The sequence below is a fragment of the Eretmochelys imbricata genome, chromosome 11, assembly GCF_965152235.1.
Source record: "Eretmochelys imbricata isolate rEreImb1 chromosome 11, rEreImb1.hap1, whole genome shotgun sequence".
Lineage (NCBI taxonomy): Eukaryota > Metazoa > Chordata > Testudines > Cheloniidae > Eretmochelys > Eretmochelys imbricata.
Window position 1 is genome coordinate 80,953,438 of NC_135582.1, and position 19,289 is coordinate 80,972,726.

Genomic DNA, 19,289 nt, shown 5'->3' on the forward strand with positions numbered 1-19,289 from the left:
CCAGCTCTGCAGGCTGGAGGAGTCGTGCCTTCAATACACACTTCAGTAGAGGACCCAGAGGTCTAAAATATCAGTCTTCTGTTAAAGCTGCTCGTTCATCTATTGGGGTGTGTATATATAACGCATGTGTATTAGTGTCTTGGCTGCACCCTCTTTCCAATGGCCAGATCCCTTATGCCTGATCTCTGAAATGTCCCCATCACAGTGAAACTCCAGTGGAGGAAAAGGAGATCTTTGTCCCTTTCCCACCTGCCGGCCCCCGCTGCCGCTCTCCCTTTTACTTCAGGAATAAAGAGCAGGCACTCATGCGGCTTGAGATCCTGAAGAGACAGATGACGATTGGAGGTGGAGAGGGAGTTAGAGCAGTAACCCCACCCCCAGCCTCTCTGCTACGCTCAGCAGCTTTAAAAAGGACCAGCTCCCTCCGCGTTTGCGGATGGGGCTATAGCACTGAGTAGGTGTGTGAATGTGGGGGCAGGTTTCTGCCCCAGGAGAGATGAGGCAGGAAAAATTATATTTAACTTGACTGAATATGAATTGTGGTGGCTCCTAAACAATGGCCCTATAAAAATAGCATTGGGGGCATCCGTGCCTATTCTCTGTAGCTCCAGATCACACACACTCAATGTACAGGTAGAAAGGTGTTTTCGTTTCTTCCGTCAGCACTGTGAAATCAGGCTGGAGTTTGACAGTCAAGCTGCAGTCCCACTAACAAGAGAGGGAGACGTAGCTAACAATTCCATTACAGATGCTGCACCCCAGGAGAATCCAGCACGGCTTCTCACAGCTCTGCATTGCAAATAGGAACCAACTGGAGTCCAAACTCACTGCAGATAGGAAAATGAGCAGATCTTTTCAGCAAGGAGATGCCATCATGTCACAGTCACTTTTCTGATCTTAATGACACATTAAGCATTTTTGGGTAGTCATCTCAAGAAGATAAAGAGCATCTTTAATGATATGCAACCTGGAAAAACTCTTTCTATCTCTATATTGATCCTGTCTCTTGCCGCATATCATCTTTATATTTCATTACCACTTTGAGGGTCTAGTAAAGCTCTGATTTCCATGTCACGCCCTTTTACAAAGCACAGGCTGTTCACATGGTGATTGTAATGGGTTCATTGTAGTTGTGGACAAGATTTAAGAGCTTCCACTTAGAAGTGGCTACTAAAGCTTGTGATTCATATGCCTAATGACAATTGGTACAGGGGAGAAACCAGCAGGACGTATTGATAGTTGGCCCATCATTGAGGACTTTCACTTTATTCATCACGACTGTGCCTCTAGAGAAGGCCCGGAGGAATGTGGTAGGGTTCTGACCTGCAAGTGTCCCATCCCAGTGAGAAGTTATGGGCTCTGTTGAATAGCAGGAGAATGTGTGAACACCATGCTGTGGGGGAATGGCTGCCTGCTAGGGAAAGTGGGACATGCAGATAAGTGAACTAACTGGTTTGGCTTTGACACCTCACTTATTTTTGCTCTTCCCACTAGGGAGCGGACGGCATTCCAGGAAATGGCACAGATGGTTTCCCGGGCTTCCCAGTAAGTTACATAGAAAATTTTTACGCAATAATTTAACAGTATTTCTATTCCTCTGATTTAACACGCTGTCTTCCCTTCCCCCTCAGGGCTATCCAGGCGACAGAGGAAACCCTGGTGCGAATGTAAGTCTGCCTCCGTCTCTCCTACAGGGCTACATAATACAAAACTACCTGAACAGTACATCCTGGTGATGGCCCCTCGCATTGTTCACCGCTGGCCACTTTGCTCCAGAGCCCGTTGGCTGACCGTGCTCTGAAATGGCCTTCCCAGCGCTGGCTGGCCAGCCCTGCTCATCCCGAAGGCCTTGTTTCCAAAAGGTTGGGATGTCCCCTGCTACCCCCGTACCTGTGCTGTGTGGGCATCTTTAGCTATAGACAGGCTTTGTATGGGTTTCCCTTTCTGGGGCAACTCGTAATAACTTGGGGAGGGGGGTTGCAAAAGCTGATGGAATCGCTGGCATGTGTTACAAGGTTACCTCAGTATGGGCTGTATGGTAACTTATGCCAAGAAAGAAGGTCTCTGTCTCGACAACACACTTTTATTGTAACTCAGCATCAAGAAATAAAGACCAGCTGTGATTCCTCAGGGATGTCTGCTCTGGCAGCTTGTTCTCACGCTTGCTGTAGGCGAGGGAGGACGCTTGTTACTCTAATGCCTGGCTTTTAATTCGCAGTGTTATTGGTGTCGTTTTTCAGGGCACTAGAGGCTATCCTGGTCCCAAGGGCGATGAAGGAGAAGCAGGAGACCCTGGGGATGATGTGAGTGCAGAAGGAGGCTGGTATCACTTTCTTTTTAAAGCTGAATCGTTCCCCCCGGCGGGGGAATCCAGAGGCCTTGCTCCTGTTCTAAATTATTGGTGCAGCCTGCTGCAGTGCTGTAAAGCTCCCCAGTCTGCGGAGTGCAGTTTGCCCAGGTGGTACTACCCTGTTAAAGTGTTATGGGGGAGGATGGCAGGGAGGTCATAGCTCCAGATCTGTTTGATTTGTTTTCCATAAGAGCAACACTGTGAATGTAGCCTGGAGCCCTGGTGTCCGGCGTTCCTCTTTAGTTCGCTGCCCCAGAGCAAAGGACAGATAACAAGGGGCTCTGGAGCTGATGCCAATGACGAAGTCCCTGACCATAAGTATGAATGGAGGACAGGCTCGGCTAGCCATACCCCGAGTGCCCTGAGGCCCGGGAGAAGCAGGTAGCTGACAGACTTTGGGACTCCTGCTCTCTCTGCTGGGCAGCGGCTGGGAACATCGCCGTGCGGTCTAAGTCCTCAGGCACCCCTGTGCAAGGGGAACTTTTCCACGCACTTGTGAGTGAAGAACCGTGAAGCAGTACGAACACCTCGTAAGCTGCAGCCGCTGCCTGCCCAGCCATTCATAGCAAAGCCATTACCCATATCCTAGCTAGAACATCCGCAGGAAAGTTCATCAGGTGGAGATAAGCTTCTTGCGTGGCCCATTGTGTTTGTTGATGCGCCATCAACATGAATACGCCCGTGGTTCCCAAGCAGGAGTACATGTACCCCAGGGGATACACAGAGGTCTTCCAGGGGGTACATCAGCTCATCTGGAGATTCGCCTAGTTTTACAACAGGCAACATGAAAAGCACTAGTGAATTCGGCACAAACTCAGATTTTATGCAATGACTTGTTTATACTGCTCTACATACTCTATACACTGACATGTAAGTACAGTATTTATATTCCAACGATTTATTTTATAATTATATGGCAAAAATGAGAAAGTCGGCAATTGTTCAGTAATAGCGCACTGTGACACTTTCGTATTTTTATGTCTGATTTTGTAAGCTGGTAGTTTTTAAGTGACATGAAACCAGGTGGTACACAGGACAAATCAGACTCCTGAAAGGGGTACAGTCGTCTGGAAAGGTTGAGAGCCAGGGGTCAATGTGAGGAGCTGAAGGTAGCTATCCCTTGGGCTGCTAGACTAACTATCAGCAGCCCCAGCAGAGACTGAAATTCAGCCCACCAGGAGCAAGCTGGACACTGCAGGGATGTTTATGGGTTCAGAAGCCAGTGAGAAGGTTGGTTTGTGACAAGGTCCACACGCCCAGTCAGCACAATCAGGGGCGCTTTCCCCGAGCCAGAGATGAGAAACGCTGGAGGCGAAAGCACTAACCCCGGCTGGTGCCGGCAGGGTGCTCAGCCCAGGAGCTCAGCAACAGCCAGGCAGCCCCTCTCCCAAGGGTCCCTTCACTCCCCGCCATGGGCAGGACAGAGAAAGCAGATCATGCTTCAGATTCATTTGCTTTTCCCCCATGGGGCCTGTTTTCCATCTCTAAGGACAAGCTTCAGAAAGCAGCCTGGCCAGAAAGAAAATGCCCAGGCTGACAGAGCAGAGCCTTCACCCTGGCTGTGGCCACTATTTCTATGCAAAAAGAAAAGGAGTACTTGTGGCACCTTAGAAACTAACCAATTTATTTGAGCATGAGCTTTCGTGTTTAAGAGGCACCCCTCCAAGGCCCAGAGGACATGTGCAAATCATTTCAAAATACACACACACTTCCATCTGGCCTGCTGGCCACATCGGACATGCCAGATTTACTAGGAGACATTGTACAGTCAGGACTGGTGTCTCCCATGGATCTGCCCTCTCATGACTTGTTTTTCACTGTGGAAGTTATCAAGTAGCTTTAATCCTACTGCCATGGGCCTTCGGTGCTACGGTTTAGTTTGGTTATCAACCTCATCTCTCATGAATCAATTTCAAATTGCACTGGGCTAAACGTTGGTGAGGATTGGGGCAGCTGCTGTCAGTCAGACTGATCTGGGGGAATGTGCTTTTGCAAATCTGACTTCAGCAGTTTGGTTGATCTAGTGTAGTCAGAGGTTATGCGGGGAAAGCTGAGGAGCCAATCCTGCACCCCTTGCTCATTCAATTTACCTCACTGTCTTCATTGGGGCTACTCACACAAGGATTACTTGTGGCACCAGGAGATATAGACACTGGCCCTAATTAGTTCATGCTCCTGTTGGTATAACTTGAACTTTGCCATGTTGGTGTTAGTCTATTCCACAGTTTATAGCAGCACAATAATAACTGACAGGGCACAACTTGCGTCGCCCACGTGCTATAAATCTACTCGTGTGAGTGCTCACCAGTGCCAGTAGGAGGGCATCCTGGAGGTAATACGCTGGCCTTCTTTGGAAATGGGCTCCACCAGCCATGATTTGGCCATTGGTTTTAAAAACACTATCCAGACTTGGGGCTTTTGCAGTGGTCTTTCAAAAGTCCTTGTTTTGGTGTATTCTTAGTTGGCAACAGAAATCACATATCATTTAATCAAGATAATAATGCTGCGTGTCTGCAAGTGGAAAGTGCTCTATAAAACGCTACCAGGGTGGGTGATGTGTGGGGCCAAAGTCAGTCATAGCTCCCGAAGTCCCACGAACGATCCCGGTAACCCAGCAGAGCTGACAATGCCACTGCAGTCTCGTCCCTCAGTAATGGCACGTTCTTTTCTTCCAGAATCCCAACCCTGGTCCCAAAGGCGTTAAAGGGGCCAAGGGTCACCGAGGCCCAGAAGGCCCCCCGGTAAGTAACCCAGCTCTGTGAAAGAGTTTGTATTGAAAAGCACAGCAGACTGGAGGGGGCAGAGCACCGAGGAGCTAGGGCCACTGGGAGCTTTCTGATCTGCTCTTCTGACCTGCTTGTGGTGAACTGCAGGCCAGTTTGACAGAGATTGTTGTGTCCAGTTTTGAACCCGGTTGTGAGCGCCTGAAGCCCTGAGCAGTGACAGAGCTCTATGAACTCTATAACAGACATTCGAAGCGGCACTTAGCGAAATTTTGAATGTCGGTCCCACAGGAAATTCCAGTATTTCCACAATTGTTTGCATCCCAAATTGTGACGAAATATTGAAATATCAAAAATTTTCACAAAACACACTATTCCGAAAAATTTTGATTCAGAACTGTCTAAACATTTCTTTCCAGCATTGTCGATCAAAACGAATCATTGAGACATTCCCAGAATAGAAACATTTTATTTCAGTTTGCAAACTGACTAGAAACACTTCGGTGCAACGTTAAACCACGTTTCACCATTTTTGCGCATTGCCTCATGGGAGTTGTCATTTGGGAGCCTGATGCCTCCATTATCCCCTATGGGCCATTCCCCTGGTTGTACTGCAGCTCCCGGGATGCACCCACAGTCTTGCAACTCCAGTGATATACCACACAGTTTGGTCAGTGGAGAGTCTGCATTGTCTCATAAGAGATGTCCGCCTGCGAGCCCCACCCATAGGAGAGAATAGGGGCTTGAAATACAACTCCCAGGAGGCATACACCACAATAAGGAATGTAGTTTAATGTTGAACGGACTCAAAATGGAATGCTTTGGGTCAGGTCAGCAAAATGAGTTTGTGTTGAAAACTTGGGGTTTTGGGTTGAACCTATCAGAAGCCAAATAGTTTGTTACGTTACTTGCAACAGAAAAACAGTGGGTTTTGGCAAAGTTGAAATTTTCTCATAGAACATTTCAGTGAAGCAGAAACTACATTTTGAGTAGTTTCCCTCAGAGAAAACCATCCCAGTGGAAAACTCCCTCAGAGAAAACCATCCCAGTGGAAAATTCCACCCAGCGCTAACTGTACGTTGTGCATGAATTCTACCATGTTGCTGCACCGACGGATCACAGCGGGGCCACTGTTATACCACACATACCCAAACACATCCAGTTCAGTTTTCCATGTGCCTATGGCAACCTCACACTGACTCTGATGCGTAAAATAAATGTCTCCTTTTCCCCTGGGTAAGCAGATTCTCTACTGAAGAGGAGAATTCAGATGGAGGCCAGTGAAGATGGGATATAGACCCTTGCCTGAATTAGCCAATGCTATAATGCAGAACATGCCTTCACTAGGGCATCTGAGCCCAGCTGATAAATACAGCCTGTGGGAGGGTGATGAGAGCCAAGGGCCCAACTCCTCACTTGCCCTGCCCTCCTGGGAAAATGAGCAAAACTCCCAAAGCTGAATGCTGGTGTTTGCAGCCCCTGCGCCCACGATGCCCCGGCATCCATGGGGCCCAGAGGTGGCCCCGAATGTCTTCTTGCGGCAAGGTCCTGAGCGGAGCCCAGGTTCTTCCATCGCGGCCCACGAGGTGGCTAGGGGAGGTCAGCACTGTACCCCCGCCTGGGGCTGGTCTCCAGGAGTTTCCTGCACAGCCTTGTCTCTACTGTGTTTGTACAGCTGGAGAGCTAATTCACATTGGGGATCCCAAAGGAGCCCAATCCTTGGGCAGAGAAGGCTAGCCAGTGACCTGCCCCGAGGCAGCGGGAGGGGCTGCTGCTGCTCAGTGGTCAAGCTCCGGCCACTGGCAGAGTGGTAGCACCAGACCTGGAAGCATGCCCAGTCCTAGCTGGCCACTGGCTCTGATGTCAGGGGGAGAGGGAGGAGGGTGCCATGGCTCTGACAGAGATGGAGGGGACGTTCACTCCCACCGCAGAAACTCCACTCTTTTTAGCAGTGCATTTCTGGCCTCGTCTGGCGAACGTGGATAAGGCTGGTGCACAGAAGCTGGGAGCTGCCACAGCAAATGGCTCCTCATTACACAGCTGGAGTGGTTTGGGAAAGTGCTTCTGATGATTTACCTTGTGGCTTGGCTCCATGGGCCTGCTCAGACAGGCAGATGGACCTGCTCAGAGCTCAGCTCCAGCAGCTGATTCCTGGGAGCGACGCTGCTTTTCCAGACTCTGCTCTGTGTTGTTTAACAGCAGATAGTCCGGAGAGAACTGCAGAAAGCTCTGGCTCCTCTCTTACCCGTCTTTTCAATGCTTGGTTTGACAGGGACCTCCCGGACCCCCGGGGCCTACAGGACCAGATGTGAGTGACACCGATTGTGTGCACTGCTTGCTTTCCTTCTCTGTCTTTCAGCTGCCCTGTGCTATGGCTTGAGGGGAACCATGTTCCTTTAGAAGGTTCTTAGACAGCAGCATGTGCAGGGCAAGTCCCCAGTAGGGCTGTGTAAACTCCAGGGCTTATCCAGAAGGAGGCCAAACCCAGTTGTGTCTTCCTCCCCGCATGCCCTCCCAGTAATTCCAATCGGTTTTTTCCACCAGTCTGAAGCCCTGTGTTTTGTTGGGACGCAGCAGCTGTAAGGGCCTGGGTTTCCTCCCACTGAGGAGGGCACAACAAGCATATACCTCACCCCTTAGCATCAATGTGGGTTCCATGAAACGTGCCCACTGTAATAGAACTGGCAGCCTTTGACTGTGATTTCACAGAGATTAATGACTTCTTGGTACACTAATGAGCTTGTCGCATATGCTGCGATTGGGACACTACTTCTGCTCCACTCACTGCCAGAGAGGGGAGGGAGTGGCCAGACGTGTCCAGGGTGTAAGATCCATTGCTGCAGTGATAAAGCAAGATGGAAACGGCCACATAGTCTCTGCCATTGGCCTGTGCAACGGATCTTATCGATTTTCTCCAGAGCGGTGACGATCACCTGCTGTGGACTCAGAAATGCCCCCTGCAGCTCATTCCCCTTTCGGCTGTCTAGCAGATGCCCAGGCTGCAGGTGCAGCCGTCTGTGACGCTCACACAGGGCAGCAGTCGCTCCTGGCAAGGAGGGCGGGAGTCAGTCTGCACCTGGCCCTTCAGCGTTTCTTTTCCTTTCTTTTCAGGAATGTGAAATTTTAGACATCATCATGAAAATGTGCTGTGAGTATCCCGCTCCTGGTCGGTCTGGGAAGGCAGGCAGCCTGCCAAGCCAGCTAGCCACCTGCAAGGCCTTGATCTGGGACTGGCCCCTGGGTAGTGACCTGCCAGACAAGCCCACATGACGGCCAGTGTTGCTGCAGGAAAACCCCCGTGAAAAGAGGGAAACGTCTTAAACAGATTCTTGCCTGAAGTGAAAACCTGAGCAAAGCCCAGGGAAGCGTGGCGCGTGCCCAGCTCCTGAGCCGCGGCAGCTATGCTGCATCGTGAGGCCATGCTGGCCACCCCAGTGCACGGCAGAGCACAGCTCTGTCCCCCTGGGGTTGAAGGGAGCCTGGGGCCAGCGCGCCTGCCTCTGGGTGGACCCTGCAGTGCCCACGTGCTGCCAGAGTAGAGCCCAAAGCCCATTATTTGGCGCATTTCCGCTCAGACCCGCTCCTGTGCCCAAAGCAGACGGAGAACGACCCCAGGGTGGCAGGTCAGCCATCCTGGTGTGCCAGCCAGTCCCCTGACAGCATTGGGGCGTGAGGGCCCTGCTTTCAGACCCTCGTCCTCCACTTAGCTGGGTGGAGTGAAATGGCACGGGTGGAAAATCTCGGCATCGCTACTTTGTCAAGGAGTCGCCCATGGTGATACCAGCTTCTGCCACTTGTCACCCACAATGAACCGTGGGACTAGTCACTGCAGAAGGGGCAGAGATGGAGCAGCAGGCAACCATTCCTGTCCAACATGCCAGAGGGTCTGGCAACTCAGCCACGGTCTAACCCTCTCTGCGGCTGGGAGAGCATCTGAAAATGCAGGTGCTCACACTTGTATACTGCCCTCCGTAAGGCAACCCCTGTGCCACCCAGACTGCCAGGGCTTGATTTGTAATGCCTTGTGTGCAAAGGCATGTGCAATTTACACATACCATTTTTGCAACTGCATGTGCAAATCAGGTATTTGGTGGTGGCCAGTGAGACACATGCAACTACCTGAATTGCACATGCAAACACTGGATTTGCGCGTGCTCCTGGTAACTGCACATACAAATTATGTGCACATCTGTGCATGTATTTTTGAATGCCTCTGACTTTGAAAATCAAGCCCTTAATATTTTTCATTAAAAAAGGGATTTAACGTTTCTTACTGTGACTACCAGAGAGTATGATGTTGTTTGCCTTCCATGTAGTGCTCAGTTACCCTGGCCAGCAAGGGATTCACAGTGTTTGGGGAGCTGAGTTTGCAGTCTGCACCCTGACTGACAATTGCTTCATCTTTCTGGGTTTATCCTTTATTTATATTTTTAAAAGTAATAAATCACTGTACCTAAGAAAGGAACTTGGCCAAGTAAATTGTTTCAAACTTTCTAATACCTAATGCATCCAAACCTGCAGAATGTGATAAGAGACGCTATCTACAGTGTTTGGGAAAGTTTTCAGTGCATGGTGACAGCATGGGTTTGTTTTTTTTAAATTTGAACTAACATTTCCCAGCCCGTATTCAGCACAAATAAGCAGGATTCCTTGTACACAGTCTATTCTAAAACCTCCTCTTCTGTTTAGAAAATGATTGGCCAGTCCACTGAATTGCAGACATGTGTTTGCGTACTCCCTGAAAGATTCTGTTTTGGTATCATCTGGTAGTAATTTATTCTCCACACACATTCCCTGAGGCTCGTCAATCTTTTCATTAAAACCTCTCTTGCCTAGCTGGTGCTTAGGCCTGCTGCGGAACGTGCACGTTCTGAACCTAGGAGATGTTTTGAAATGCACCAGATGTGAGGGAAGCATTGAATGGAGACATTATAATTTTGCTATGTCCTTGTGTCCATCACTCATGCTGTAATATTTCATGGCAGCTCTTGCAGTTGTACTGCCTGAGTTATTGTGGGGAAGAACATTCAGTACACTCTGCTTTAACTTTCTCCCTCTCTCCCTTTCTTCCAGCTTGCTGCGGTGAGTGTCACTTTACAAACTCTTTGGGAATGTTTCCTGGTTCTTTTGCTCCTTTCCATCCCACCTCCTTCCTGCCCCAGTACTTGAAGCCACAGTAACTAGCCAGGCAATTCAGTCTGATCGTGCCGAAAGAGCTCAGATAACACAGCCTCAGAACCAGGCAGGAATTGTAGCAGGGAAAGCTTGAGGGCCTCCGGCACTCGCAATAAGGAGGCCAGCATGCATCTGTGCTGTATCTCTAGAAGATAACTGTCCAGATGACCCATGGCCAGCAATGCTCTGGGAGACCTTTTCCCACCATTTCTCTACTGAAAGAGACAGCAATTCTGCACATGTAAATCCAGATCTGCCGCATCCTCCCCTCCCCTCCTCTCCCCACCCTGGGATGAGGGAGTTGCCATTTCGCTTCCCTTTACAGTGTCTTGATGGAGTGGTTTAGGAACCCAAAGGCGGGAGGGGGAAGCAGGGGGTGGCTGAGGAAAATTGTTTTCCAATGGTGGAGCTTCCCCACCAAACCCAGATGGCCCAGTGAATCTGTAGCTGAGACCGGGCCCTAGAGGAGAGCTAGCTGGAAGAAATGAGAATTGTAAGGGACCTGGTTAGTGCAGTTTGGGCTCTTTGAAATGTTGCCTGTGTGTCTAATAAGCTGGGTAGAACATTTAAAGGTCAGGAGAGGCCATGGGGAAATCAAAAGGAATAACTAGCTAACTAAATCTCCAATCCTACGTGTGGTGATTTTGCTGCTTGCTTTTGGGCTACATCTTCTCTGTTGGCAAAGCGAGCACGTCACTATGGACTGACACCGGCTGTCACTCCACGGGCTCGTGCAAGCTGCACGATGCTGTGTCAAAGCAGCCAGACTGTCTAACACACATCCCTCTGGGTCTGTGCTTTGCTGCAGAGTGTAAATGCGGCCCCATCGATGTGCTTTTCGTGTTGGACAGCTCGGAGAGTATCGGCCTGCAGAACTTCCAGATTGCCAAGGACTTCATCATTAAAGTCATTGACAGGCTGAACAAAGATGAGCTTGTGAAGGTGAGTTTTCAAGGGGACGTGTACTGTGTGCACGTACAAATCTCCCTCCCATGCAGAATGGAGGGACTGAGCCACCCCACCTGGTGCAGACTCACACACCAGGCAAACGCTCCTCACTTGTATGCTGACAACATAAGGCTCAGCTGGTAAATCACATGTAACTACAGGGGGCTCCTTCCCAGCTGAGCAGAGCAGCGGCAGCCGAAACTCCTAATACAACATACCAATCCTGCACTCTCCAGAACTCTTTGCCATGGGCTTGTCTCCCTTGCCTCAGAATAGCCAATTCTTAGGGGACTTGTTCTGAGGAACGCTCTCTGGGTGGCTGGATTGGATGAACGGGGAGATCCGTTCCAGCTCCCTTTGAGTCTACAAAGCTCCCTAGCTAATGCACTTGTGGCCGAGAGGTTCAAACATGGGTTGCTGCCGTTAAGCTCCTAAGCCGCATGTAGATGTCCTGGGAAGTGCGGGGGCAGTGCCTGGGAGAGGAGTGTGGGAAGGGGGCTGCTGTGCTGAGGCCACTCTCAGCCGCCACCGTGGCCTCTAGGAGTTTGTGGCAGCCAAGCGGACGCAAAAACACCGTCCAACGCTGCTCTAAGTTATGCCGGGGCCAGGCTAAGATTCAGGGAAGCACAAAGGTGGTTTAACGCCCTTCCTGGCCGCCTCCATCTGTTCCTACGCCACGTCCAGCTGGAACAAAATGAAGAAGGAGAGGAGGGGAGATCCCATTGCTGAGTATAGACCTGGACTTGTAACGGCGAGCCCTCTCCTCCCCAGCAGCAGGGGATGGGCCTGGGAGTGGGGCCCTCCCTCCACTCATTGTGGGTCAGTGATGATGTGTAGGGGCTTCCTGAGCAGGCCGGAGCCACAGCATCCCTAGGCACTGGAGGCACAAAATGGGTCCCCAGCCGGGTCTTTCTGAGCTGCCTCTGGGCCCCATGGTGCATTACCCTCTCGCTAACATGTGGTTGACGACGTTTGTCACAGATCCACCGGGTCTGGTCAATGCACCAGCCTGTAACCTGTCCCTTGGCAGTGACCTGTTTAGTGTGCCAGGCCCTAAGGACCCACACAGTTCCATGGAGCAGGCCCTGGCCTCCACAGCTCTGAAGCTGGGCCTTCGGGTGCCAGCAATCCCTGTCGCTCTCCATGGCTCCTTGCAGTGAGTCCAGCCATGCCAGAGTCCTACCAGAGGCTTGTTTCCCGCCTCCTTTGGGTACAGGGCTCCCAGCGTATATTTGCAGTGACACTCGGCAGCCGTCTCCAAACCAGGTCACCATCTATTGGGCACCTGGCTACAGAACCCTTCGCTTAGCAGAGAGAAGCAAAGGTTAGACATCATCTGTACTGACTAACGCCAGCGCTCCCTTGACCCATGCTGCTGTAGGAACCATCTTGGTTTCCTTTCTCTGTCTTGTTGTCTGTCAGTTCCAGGTGAGGCCAGTGTCTCTCGGACACCCACAGCTGGCCTCTGCCAACCAGCTCAGGCTTGTGGGGCTCGGGCTGCAGGGCTGTGTCACTGCGGGGTAGACTTACAGGCTCGGCTGGAGCCCAGGCTCTAGGACCCTGCAAGGTGGGAGGGTCCCAGAGCTCAGGCTCCAGCCCAATCCAGGAAGTCTACATAGCAGTGAAACCCGCAGCCTAAGCCCCTCAGGCCCAAATCAGCTGGCACAGGCCAGCCGTGAGTTTTTCTTTGCTATGTACCCTGAGAGCTCAGCTCTACACTTCTTTGTTCTCTGGACCCAGCTGGGCTGTGTTCCCACGTTCAGCTGCGTCTGCAGCGAGGAGTTAATCGTCAGTCCTTGGGAGTCCTACTGTCTCTGTGTCTCAAGTCCCTAGGCTGATCTCCCGTGGCCTACGGAGAACACGAATTCTTTCCCCCACAATGGATGCCAAGGTAGGGGGGGCCACTCACGTGTCCCTGGAAAACCGGACATTCAGGGCCTTCCAGGAACAGCGTGGGCCTGCCCCCGTCCAGTGGTGTGTCAGTGTGTATATGCTCACCCTGCAAGGACCGGGGGGGATTTTTAAGAGCCAGAGGGGGTGAAGCGGTGCCCCCGTCCAATACCGGACAGAATCATGTCCTATTTTGTCCCAGTACTGGATGGGGGACACGCCCGACGAGAAGAGGACTATCCAGTTTAATATCGGACAAGCGGCTTCCCTGGTCCCAGGTGATAGGTACAGAATCATGCAGATAACTCTTAAATATATGACAGAAAATTCCTACCTTGGTCACAGCTTCCATTCATGTCTCACCATTGCTCAACAGTTTGAACCGGGGGATTCCCGAGTGGGTGTCGTGCAGTACAGCCATGACAACACCCAGGAGCTGGTGGCTATGGGCGATGCCAACATTGACAACATCGGAGCCTTGAAGGAGTAAGTCGATAGGCCTGAGAGCTGGGCTTCGGCCAGCCGCTCAGAGACCAGCGCCAGGGCCAGACCGAGCAGTTACGGTCCTGCACGTAGCACCGCCCGGGTCCTGCATCGCTGAGTTCTGCTGCTGGAATAAGCAGCACCACACTAATTGCATTTTACCTGTAGGTGTGTCACAGCCCTCCCCGCCCTGTGGAGACGCACCCAGAGTCAGTAGCGGGGCGTTGGAGGGCCTGTCCCCATGGGCTGAGACAAAAGGCAGGGGGTGGTGGTCAGAGGTGGGTGGCATGCTATTTCCACAGTCCCTAGCGACTGTATTTCTCCTTAGCTTGGCCTGACAACACACCCAATCAACCCCATCCTGCAGTGACAGCTCTGAGCCGTGTCCATCTCCACAAGTGCTTGGCTCTTCGTCATATCATGAGCCATTTACAAGAGATTATACCCTTGGCTGGCATGTACGGACTACACAGGGCTATAAAGCCCTCTCCGTGGTGCGGATGCAAGAAGTTGTGCCAGTGAAGGCCAAACCCCCTACTTGCTCTCCCAGATTAAGATTAACAGTCCTTTCCACCTGGGAGCAGAAGTCTTTGCTTTCGCTGGTGATTTAGCCATGAAATATAGAGCAGCCTAGCAAACCCCTCTTGTCTTGTAATGCCAGCACATCAGCCCCAAAAGCAGCTCATTCCCAGCTGTGAACTCATCTGACTTCTGAAGTCTAGGGGGAGAGGATCGTCTAGGACCAGGGCCTGTTAGCTCTGACCTCCCTTTGCCGCTTGTTTGCAGGGCCGTGAAGAATCTGAACTGGATAGCGGGTGGCACCTACACTGGGGAGGCCCTTCAGTTCACCAAGGAGAAACTGCTGTCGCGGTTTGCCTCCGACAACAAGGTGGCCATCGTCATCACAGACGGGCGGTCTGACACGCTGCGGGACCTCACCCCGCTCTCCTCGCTCTGTGAAATCAACACCCAGGTAGGCAAGCCTGGGCCTGAGGCTAGCTGGTGCTTCCCAAGAAGGGAGGGTCCCTAGAGGAAGAGGGCAGCCTTGCTCTGAGCAGTAGTGACCATCTAGGCAGACGCGGGTGCAGCTGACGCCCACACTCCTGGTGCCACAGCGCGCTAGCTCAAACCACCAAGACAGCGAGAGTTCGTGTCAGTGCAACTGATGAGCACTTATCGATTAATTCCGTCTACTAGTGTGTATGTGATGTGTGTGCTGGGATCACACCCCTCTTCCCTGCCTGGCTGCCAGTCATCTTCATTAGAAAACTCTTCATGTTCATACAGTGCATGCCACACCTGGCCCAGTGGGAGCCGGAGCCTGACTGAAGGCACCTGGGCATCACCGTAATACAGAGAGACAGAGTGACAACCAACCCGTTAAACACCAGTAACGAATCTGTGCTTGCCCCGTAGGTTGTTTCCCTGGGCATAGGTGACATCTTCCAAGCATCCCCTAACTCGGAGCAGCTCGGTGTCATTGCGTGTCAAGGCACATCCAACCACCCAGGATGGTCTATTCCAGTGGACAACTACGCTGAGCTGCTGGATGACACGTTCCTCCAGAACGTCACCTCACATATCTGCCGAGGTGGGTGACCGTCCTCCGCTGGCCTTGCTGTGGGATGGTGTCCACGTGCTGCTTACCCATCTGCAGTGTTGCTGGAGAGCCAGAAGTGATGCTGGGAGGCAATACGCAATGGGAGCCGGGGGGCTAATGGGGGAGGGGTGGTCACGGCCTGATCAGGTCCCAGCTGATCATGTTCTCAGCTGTTATTCCAAAAGGGAGCAGCCTGTGTTCTGAAGTCAGGGGAACGGAGGTGATTCAGGAGTCTGATAAATGAGGGGTTCTACCATTTTGAAATGTCTCGGACTTTGGGTAAATCAATAACAACAATCTCTAGATGTTTCGAAATTGCCAGCCTCTCTCCAGCCAAGGGATTTTTTAGCAGACAGTGGCCCTCTGACAATACACTGCACTGGCAGGACGTAGCACTGCAGTTAGACCCTGTGATTCGAAAGCACTATTCAGCTGTGTACCTGCCTCTTTGTGCCGTGGGGTGACTGTCTAATAGATTCACACAGCATCTAGCACAGGGGGGCCTCAAGCTAGTCCAGGCTCTAAGCGCTATCACAGTACAAATAAGAAATCACAGCAATGTGATTTCACCACTAAATCCAGCAATTACCCGCCCAAGTGCTGTCAAATGTGCCCACAGTTAATTGCAGGTTTAAAAACACAGGCACAAAACTGGAGGCTGTGGTAAAGTCTTCCTGGAAATCATGGTCGAAATCATAGACTCAGAGAAGATCAGGGTTGGAAGGGACCTCAGGAGGTCATCTAGTCCCACCACCTGCTCAAAGCAGGACCAATCCCTGACTAAAAATACCAGGGCCTTCCGGTCCTTCCGTGCCCATTTGCTGATGGTGGGGGGGTGGTATTGGCCTACTCTAGACATTGGCACTGCAATCCAGGTACCCTAGCACGACTGTGGGCTTGGGGTAACTCTATAATCTCCCTGCTGCCCTGCACACCCACGCTGAGCCTTGGGACAGCCCAGCCCTTCCTGAGACCCATTTCTAGGTCCAGTGGAGAGCTCCCTTCTCAAGGCGAGGCCCCCCCCGCCACTCCCCGACCTGCTCTGGCATGCCCACGCTCGAGTGCTGAGCTCCGGTAGGGTTGTTTCATTAGCACTGCCAGCTGGCACGTACCCAGCTAGACACACACTCTGCCTCCTCTTGGAACAGAGGGAGCCTCAGCTCGCAGCCCGGCCCCTCCCTGAGTCCTTCCTGGGCTCCTGGCCTGTCCCTGAGGATCAGTCACTGCCGCCTAGCCACAGGGACCACCAAGCTGCACCGCAGCTGTGGGGTTCACTCTCCGCCACTCGGGGAGCAGAAGAACTGGCGCACCTGGCAGTGGTGCTGGGCGTCGCGTCCGGCCTGCCCGTGAAATCCAGCATGGCACCGTGCAATCAAACGAGGGGCGACTGCCCTGATGACGCCACTACCATCAGGGAGAGCCATCCTGTGGCATCTGGCAATAGCACTGTGTTGTGCCACGGTGACTAACGGGCGGCGGGTGTGCAGCAGGGAGCCCCAGCCCGCTCCTGCCGATCTGGCTATAAACGCCGCGTACTGCGTGGAGCTCTGGGGGATGGTGCCCTGCATCGACTGAATGTTCCAATCCCGGGGTGCCAGGAGGACACCATCGGCCTGGGGGCTAGACAAGAAATACCCTTCCTGAGGGAGGGGAACGATTTAAGGTGGTTTGTTTTGCTTGTTTCTCTTGCAGAGAAGAAATGTCCAGACTACAACTGCACAAGTGAGTATTTCCGACTCGTGAGAGGCAGCCCAGGAAGGAGGGCAGGTGGGGGCACAGAGGTGGGGGCGGAGCACTGTGCCGAGGAGGTGCCAGGGAATCTGAGTTGCAGTTTCTGAGTGGAGAGGACCACACAGCAGGATCTGTCTCTGAGTCCAAAAGATGACTGTAGGCTTGCCGGGCTGTACTGCTGGCCCCGATGGAGAGCACACCGTGGTGAGGAAGAGGCAGCTAGGTCAACAGTGATCATGGAGGAATTTGGCTACCCGCAGACTCTCTGGACAAATGACACAGTGGAGTGAGTGCTAGAGAAGACTGAATAGTTGCCTTCAGAGCAGCTGGAGCTGTGACTATTCTCTGGCCATTCTTGGTTTAGTCCTAAGTGACACCCAGAAGTTGCTTCAGAGAGCAGCCACACGTGAACCATGGCATAATAATGACCACGGCGGAATTAGGGTCGGAATTCTTGGGGAGGGAAAGGTACAGAAATTAGCAAACTTTAGAAAGGGGTATTTTTTTAATGTGGAGTTTAATCCAGAACACCCTAAAGCTAAAAGTAAGTAAAAAAATCCTTAGACTCAGGATGGAGGCTGCTGGATCAAACAAATCAGAGCCCCAGAAGGCATTCACGCTCCTAGACGAAAAAGGAAGCAGGAGGGCAAGGAAAACAGCCTAGTGTGTTTAAATGACTATAGGTTTTTCAAGCTACATACAGACCTGAGAATCTACCCGAGAGAAGCCAATAGACAAGAGCAAGATAAAGTGTGAGATGAAACCCAGGGAAGCATAGATAGAAGAGCACAGAGGCAAAGACTCAAAATTCATTGAGTCTTCAGTAGCAGGAAGCCTGAGACAACCAATGAGTCCACTGGACTCTTGATGGGGAAGGGGAGCAATTAGGGAGGATAAGCCATGCAAATAACAAAGAACCTTTCTCGATGCAGTCACCTTCACAGAGCCAGCTGACATCACTCTCTTGGTGGACAGCTCCACCAGCGTGGGGAGCCGGAACTTTGAGCTCAGCAAGAAGTTCGTGAAGCGGCAGGCGGAGCGGTTCCTGACAGCGCGCATGCCTTCGGAGGACTCTGTGCGCGTCTCCGTCGTCCAGTACAGCGGCAAGACCCAGCAGAAACTAGAGGCACAGTTTCTGCAGAACTACACAGTGATCGCCGACGTGATTGATGACATGGAGTTCATGAATGATGCCACAGATGTCAGTGCCGCCCTCCGGTATGTCACCAACCTGTACCGGCAGTCCTCCCGGGCCGGCGCCAAGAAAAGGGTTCTGATCTTCTCAGATGGCAACTCTCAAGGGATCACGAGAAGTGACATAGAGAGGGCAGTGCAGGAGGCTCAGCGGGAGGACATTGAGATATACGTGCTGGCGGTAGGCAGCCAAGCCCACGAGTCCAACCTCCAGGTCCTTGTTACTGGGAAGACCACAGAGTACGATGTGGCCTATGGGGAGCGCCACCTCTTCCGAGTGCCTGACTACAACTCCCTGCTACGAGGCGTCTTCTACCAAACAGTCTCCAGGAAGATCGCTGTTGACTGAGCTGCAGGGAGGACCTCCCCCAGCCCAGAGGACAGGCTGTGTATGCTTTGCGTCTCTTAAAAATGAAAAAGTTAGCAATATTCTTGATGAACTTGTTTTTCTATATAAAGCCATAGTGCCAGAGTCTGTCTGTGCACAACCCCCTGCCCCTGCTTGGAGCTCCCTTTTCTTCCCCTTGGGTCTGAATTGCCTTCCCCAGCCTCTGAGTCCCCACAGCAGACAAACACAGGGGCAGCCTAGCTACTAGCCTTCAGAACACATACAGATCCCTGGGGTGAATTATGATGAGACGAAGACCACTAAGAACTTGCCCGGTTTTACAAGATTGATCACACACTTTACATACAAATTTTTGGTTTTCTTTATTCAAATTAAAGCTCTTTGCTTGCCCTGTTCTCCAGGGGCCTCACCAGTGCCGTGTTTAAGGTTAAACTTTAAAGTGCCAACATCTCTCTGGCCAGTAGAGAGGTAGGATCATGGTCATGGCTGGCAGGTTTGTTTCACATCTCCTGCTCCAGTGGGGGACGAATGGGCTTTAAAACCATCCTCAGCATCTCGGTGCCGGAGATGGGTCCAAAGTGCAAACGGCTCTCAGTGCCATGGGTTAGACTCTGTTCAGCATATCCATTTCTCCCAGGGCAGTAGTGGAGGTGATGAAGCACAGCTGGCCCCCACGCACTCCCATCCATATCAATGGGATTCAACGGGGCATAAATCCAATCCCATTGGACCTTTTTACTTAAAAAGAGTTGGAGAATAACCAGAGGGGGAAACAGTGGAGGAACAAGGTAACAGTGCTCCTGTGCTAGCTAATCTCATTCCCATGTAACAAAGCTGGAAATCCCA

General features: G+C 51.8%; 1 protein-coding gene across 1 annotated transcript in view; it reads left to right on the forward strand.

Moving 5' to 3' along the window:
* Positions 1-18,443, forward strand: part of COL6A1 (collagen type VI alpha 1 chain) — a 67,525-nt gene extending 49,082 nt beyond the window's left edge. The window contains exons 23-35 of the mRNA XM_077829994.1: positions 1,495-1,545; positions 1,632-1,667; positions 2,241-2,303; positions 5,026-5,091; positions 7,346-7,381; positions 8,185-8,221; positions 10,147-10,155; positions 11,057-11,190; positions 13,463-13,572; positions 14,356-14,542; positions 14,986-15,160; positions 16,862-16,891; positions 17,833-18,443. Of these exons, the coding sequence (XP_077686120.1) occupies positions 1,495-1,545; positions 1,632-1,667; positions 2,241-2,303; positions 5,026-5,091; positions 7,346-7,381; positions 8,185-8,221; positions 10,147-10,155; positions 11,057-11,190; positions 13,463-13,572; positions 14,356-14,542; positions 14,986-15,160; positions 16,862-16,891; positions 17,833-18,443 (1,545 nt within the window). The remainder of the gene's footprint in view (positions 1-1,494; positions 1,546-1,631; positions 1,668-2,240; positions 2,304-5,025; positions 5,092-7,345; positions 7,382-8,184; positions 8,222-10,146; positions 10,156-11,056; positions 11,191-13,462; positions 13,573-14,355; positions 14,543-14,985; positions 15,161-16,861; positions 16,892-17,832) is intronic.
* Positions 18,444-19,289: the final 846 nt, after the last annotated feature.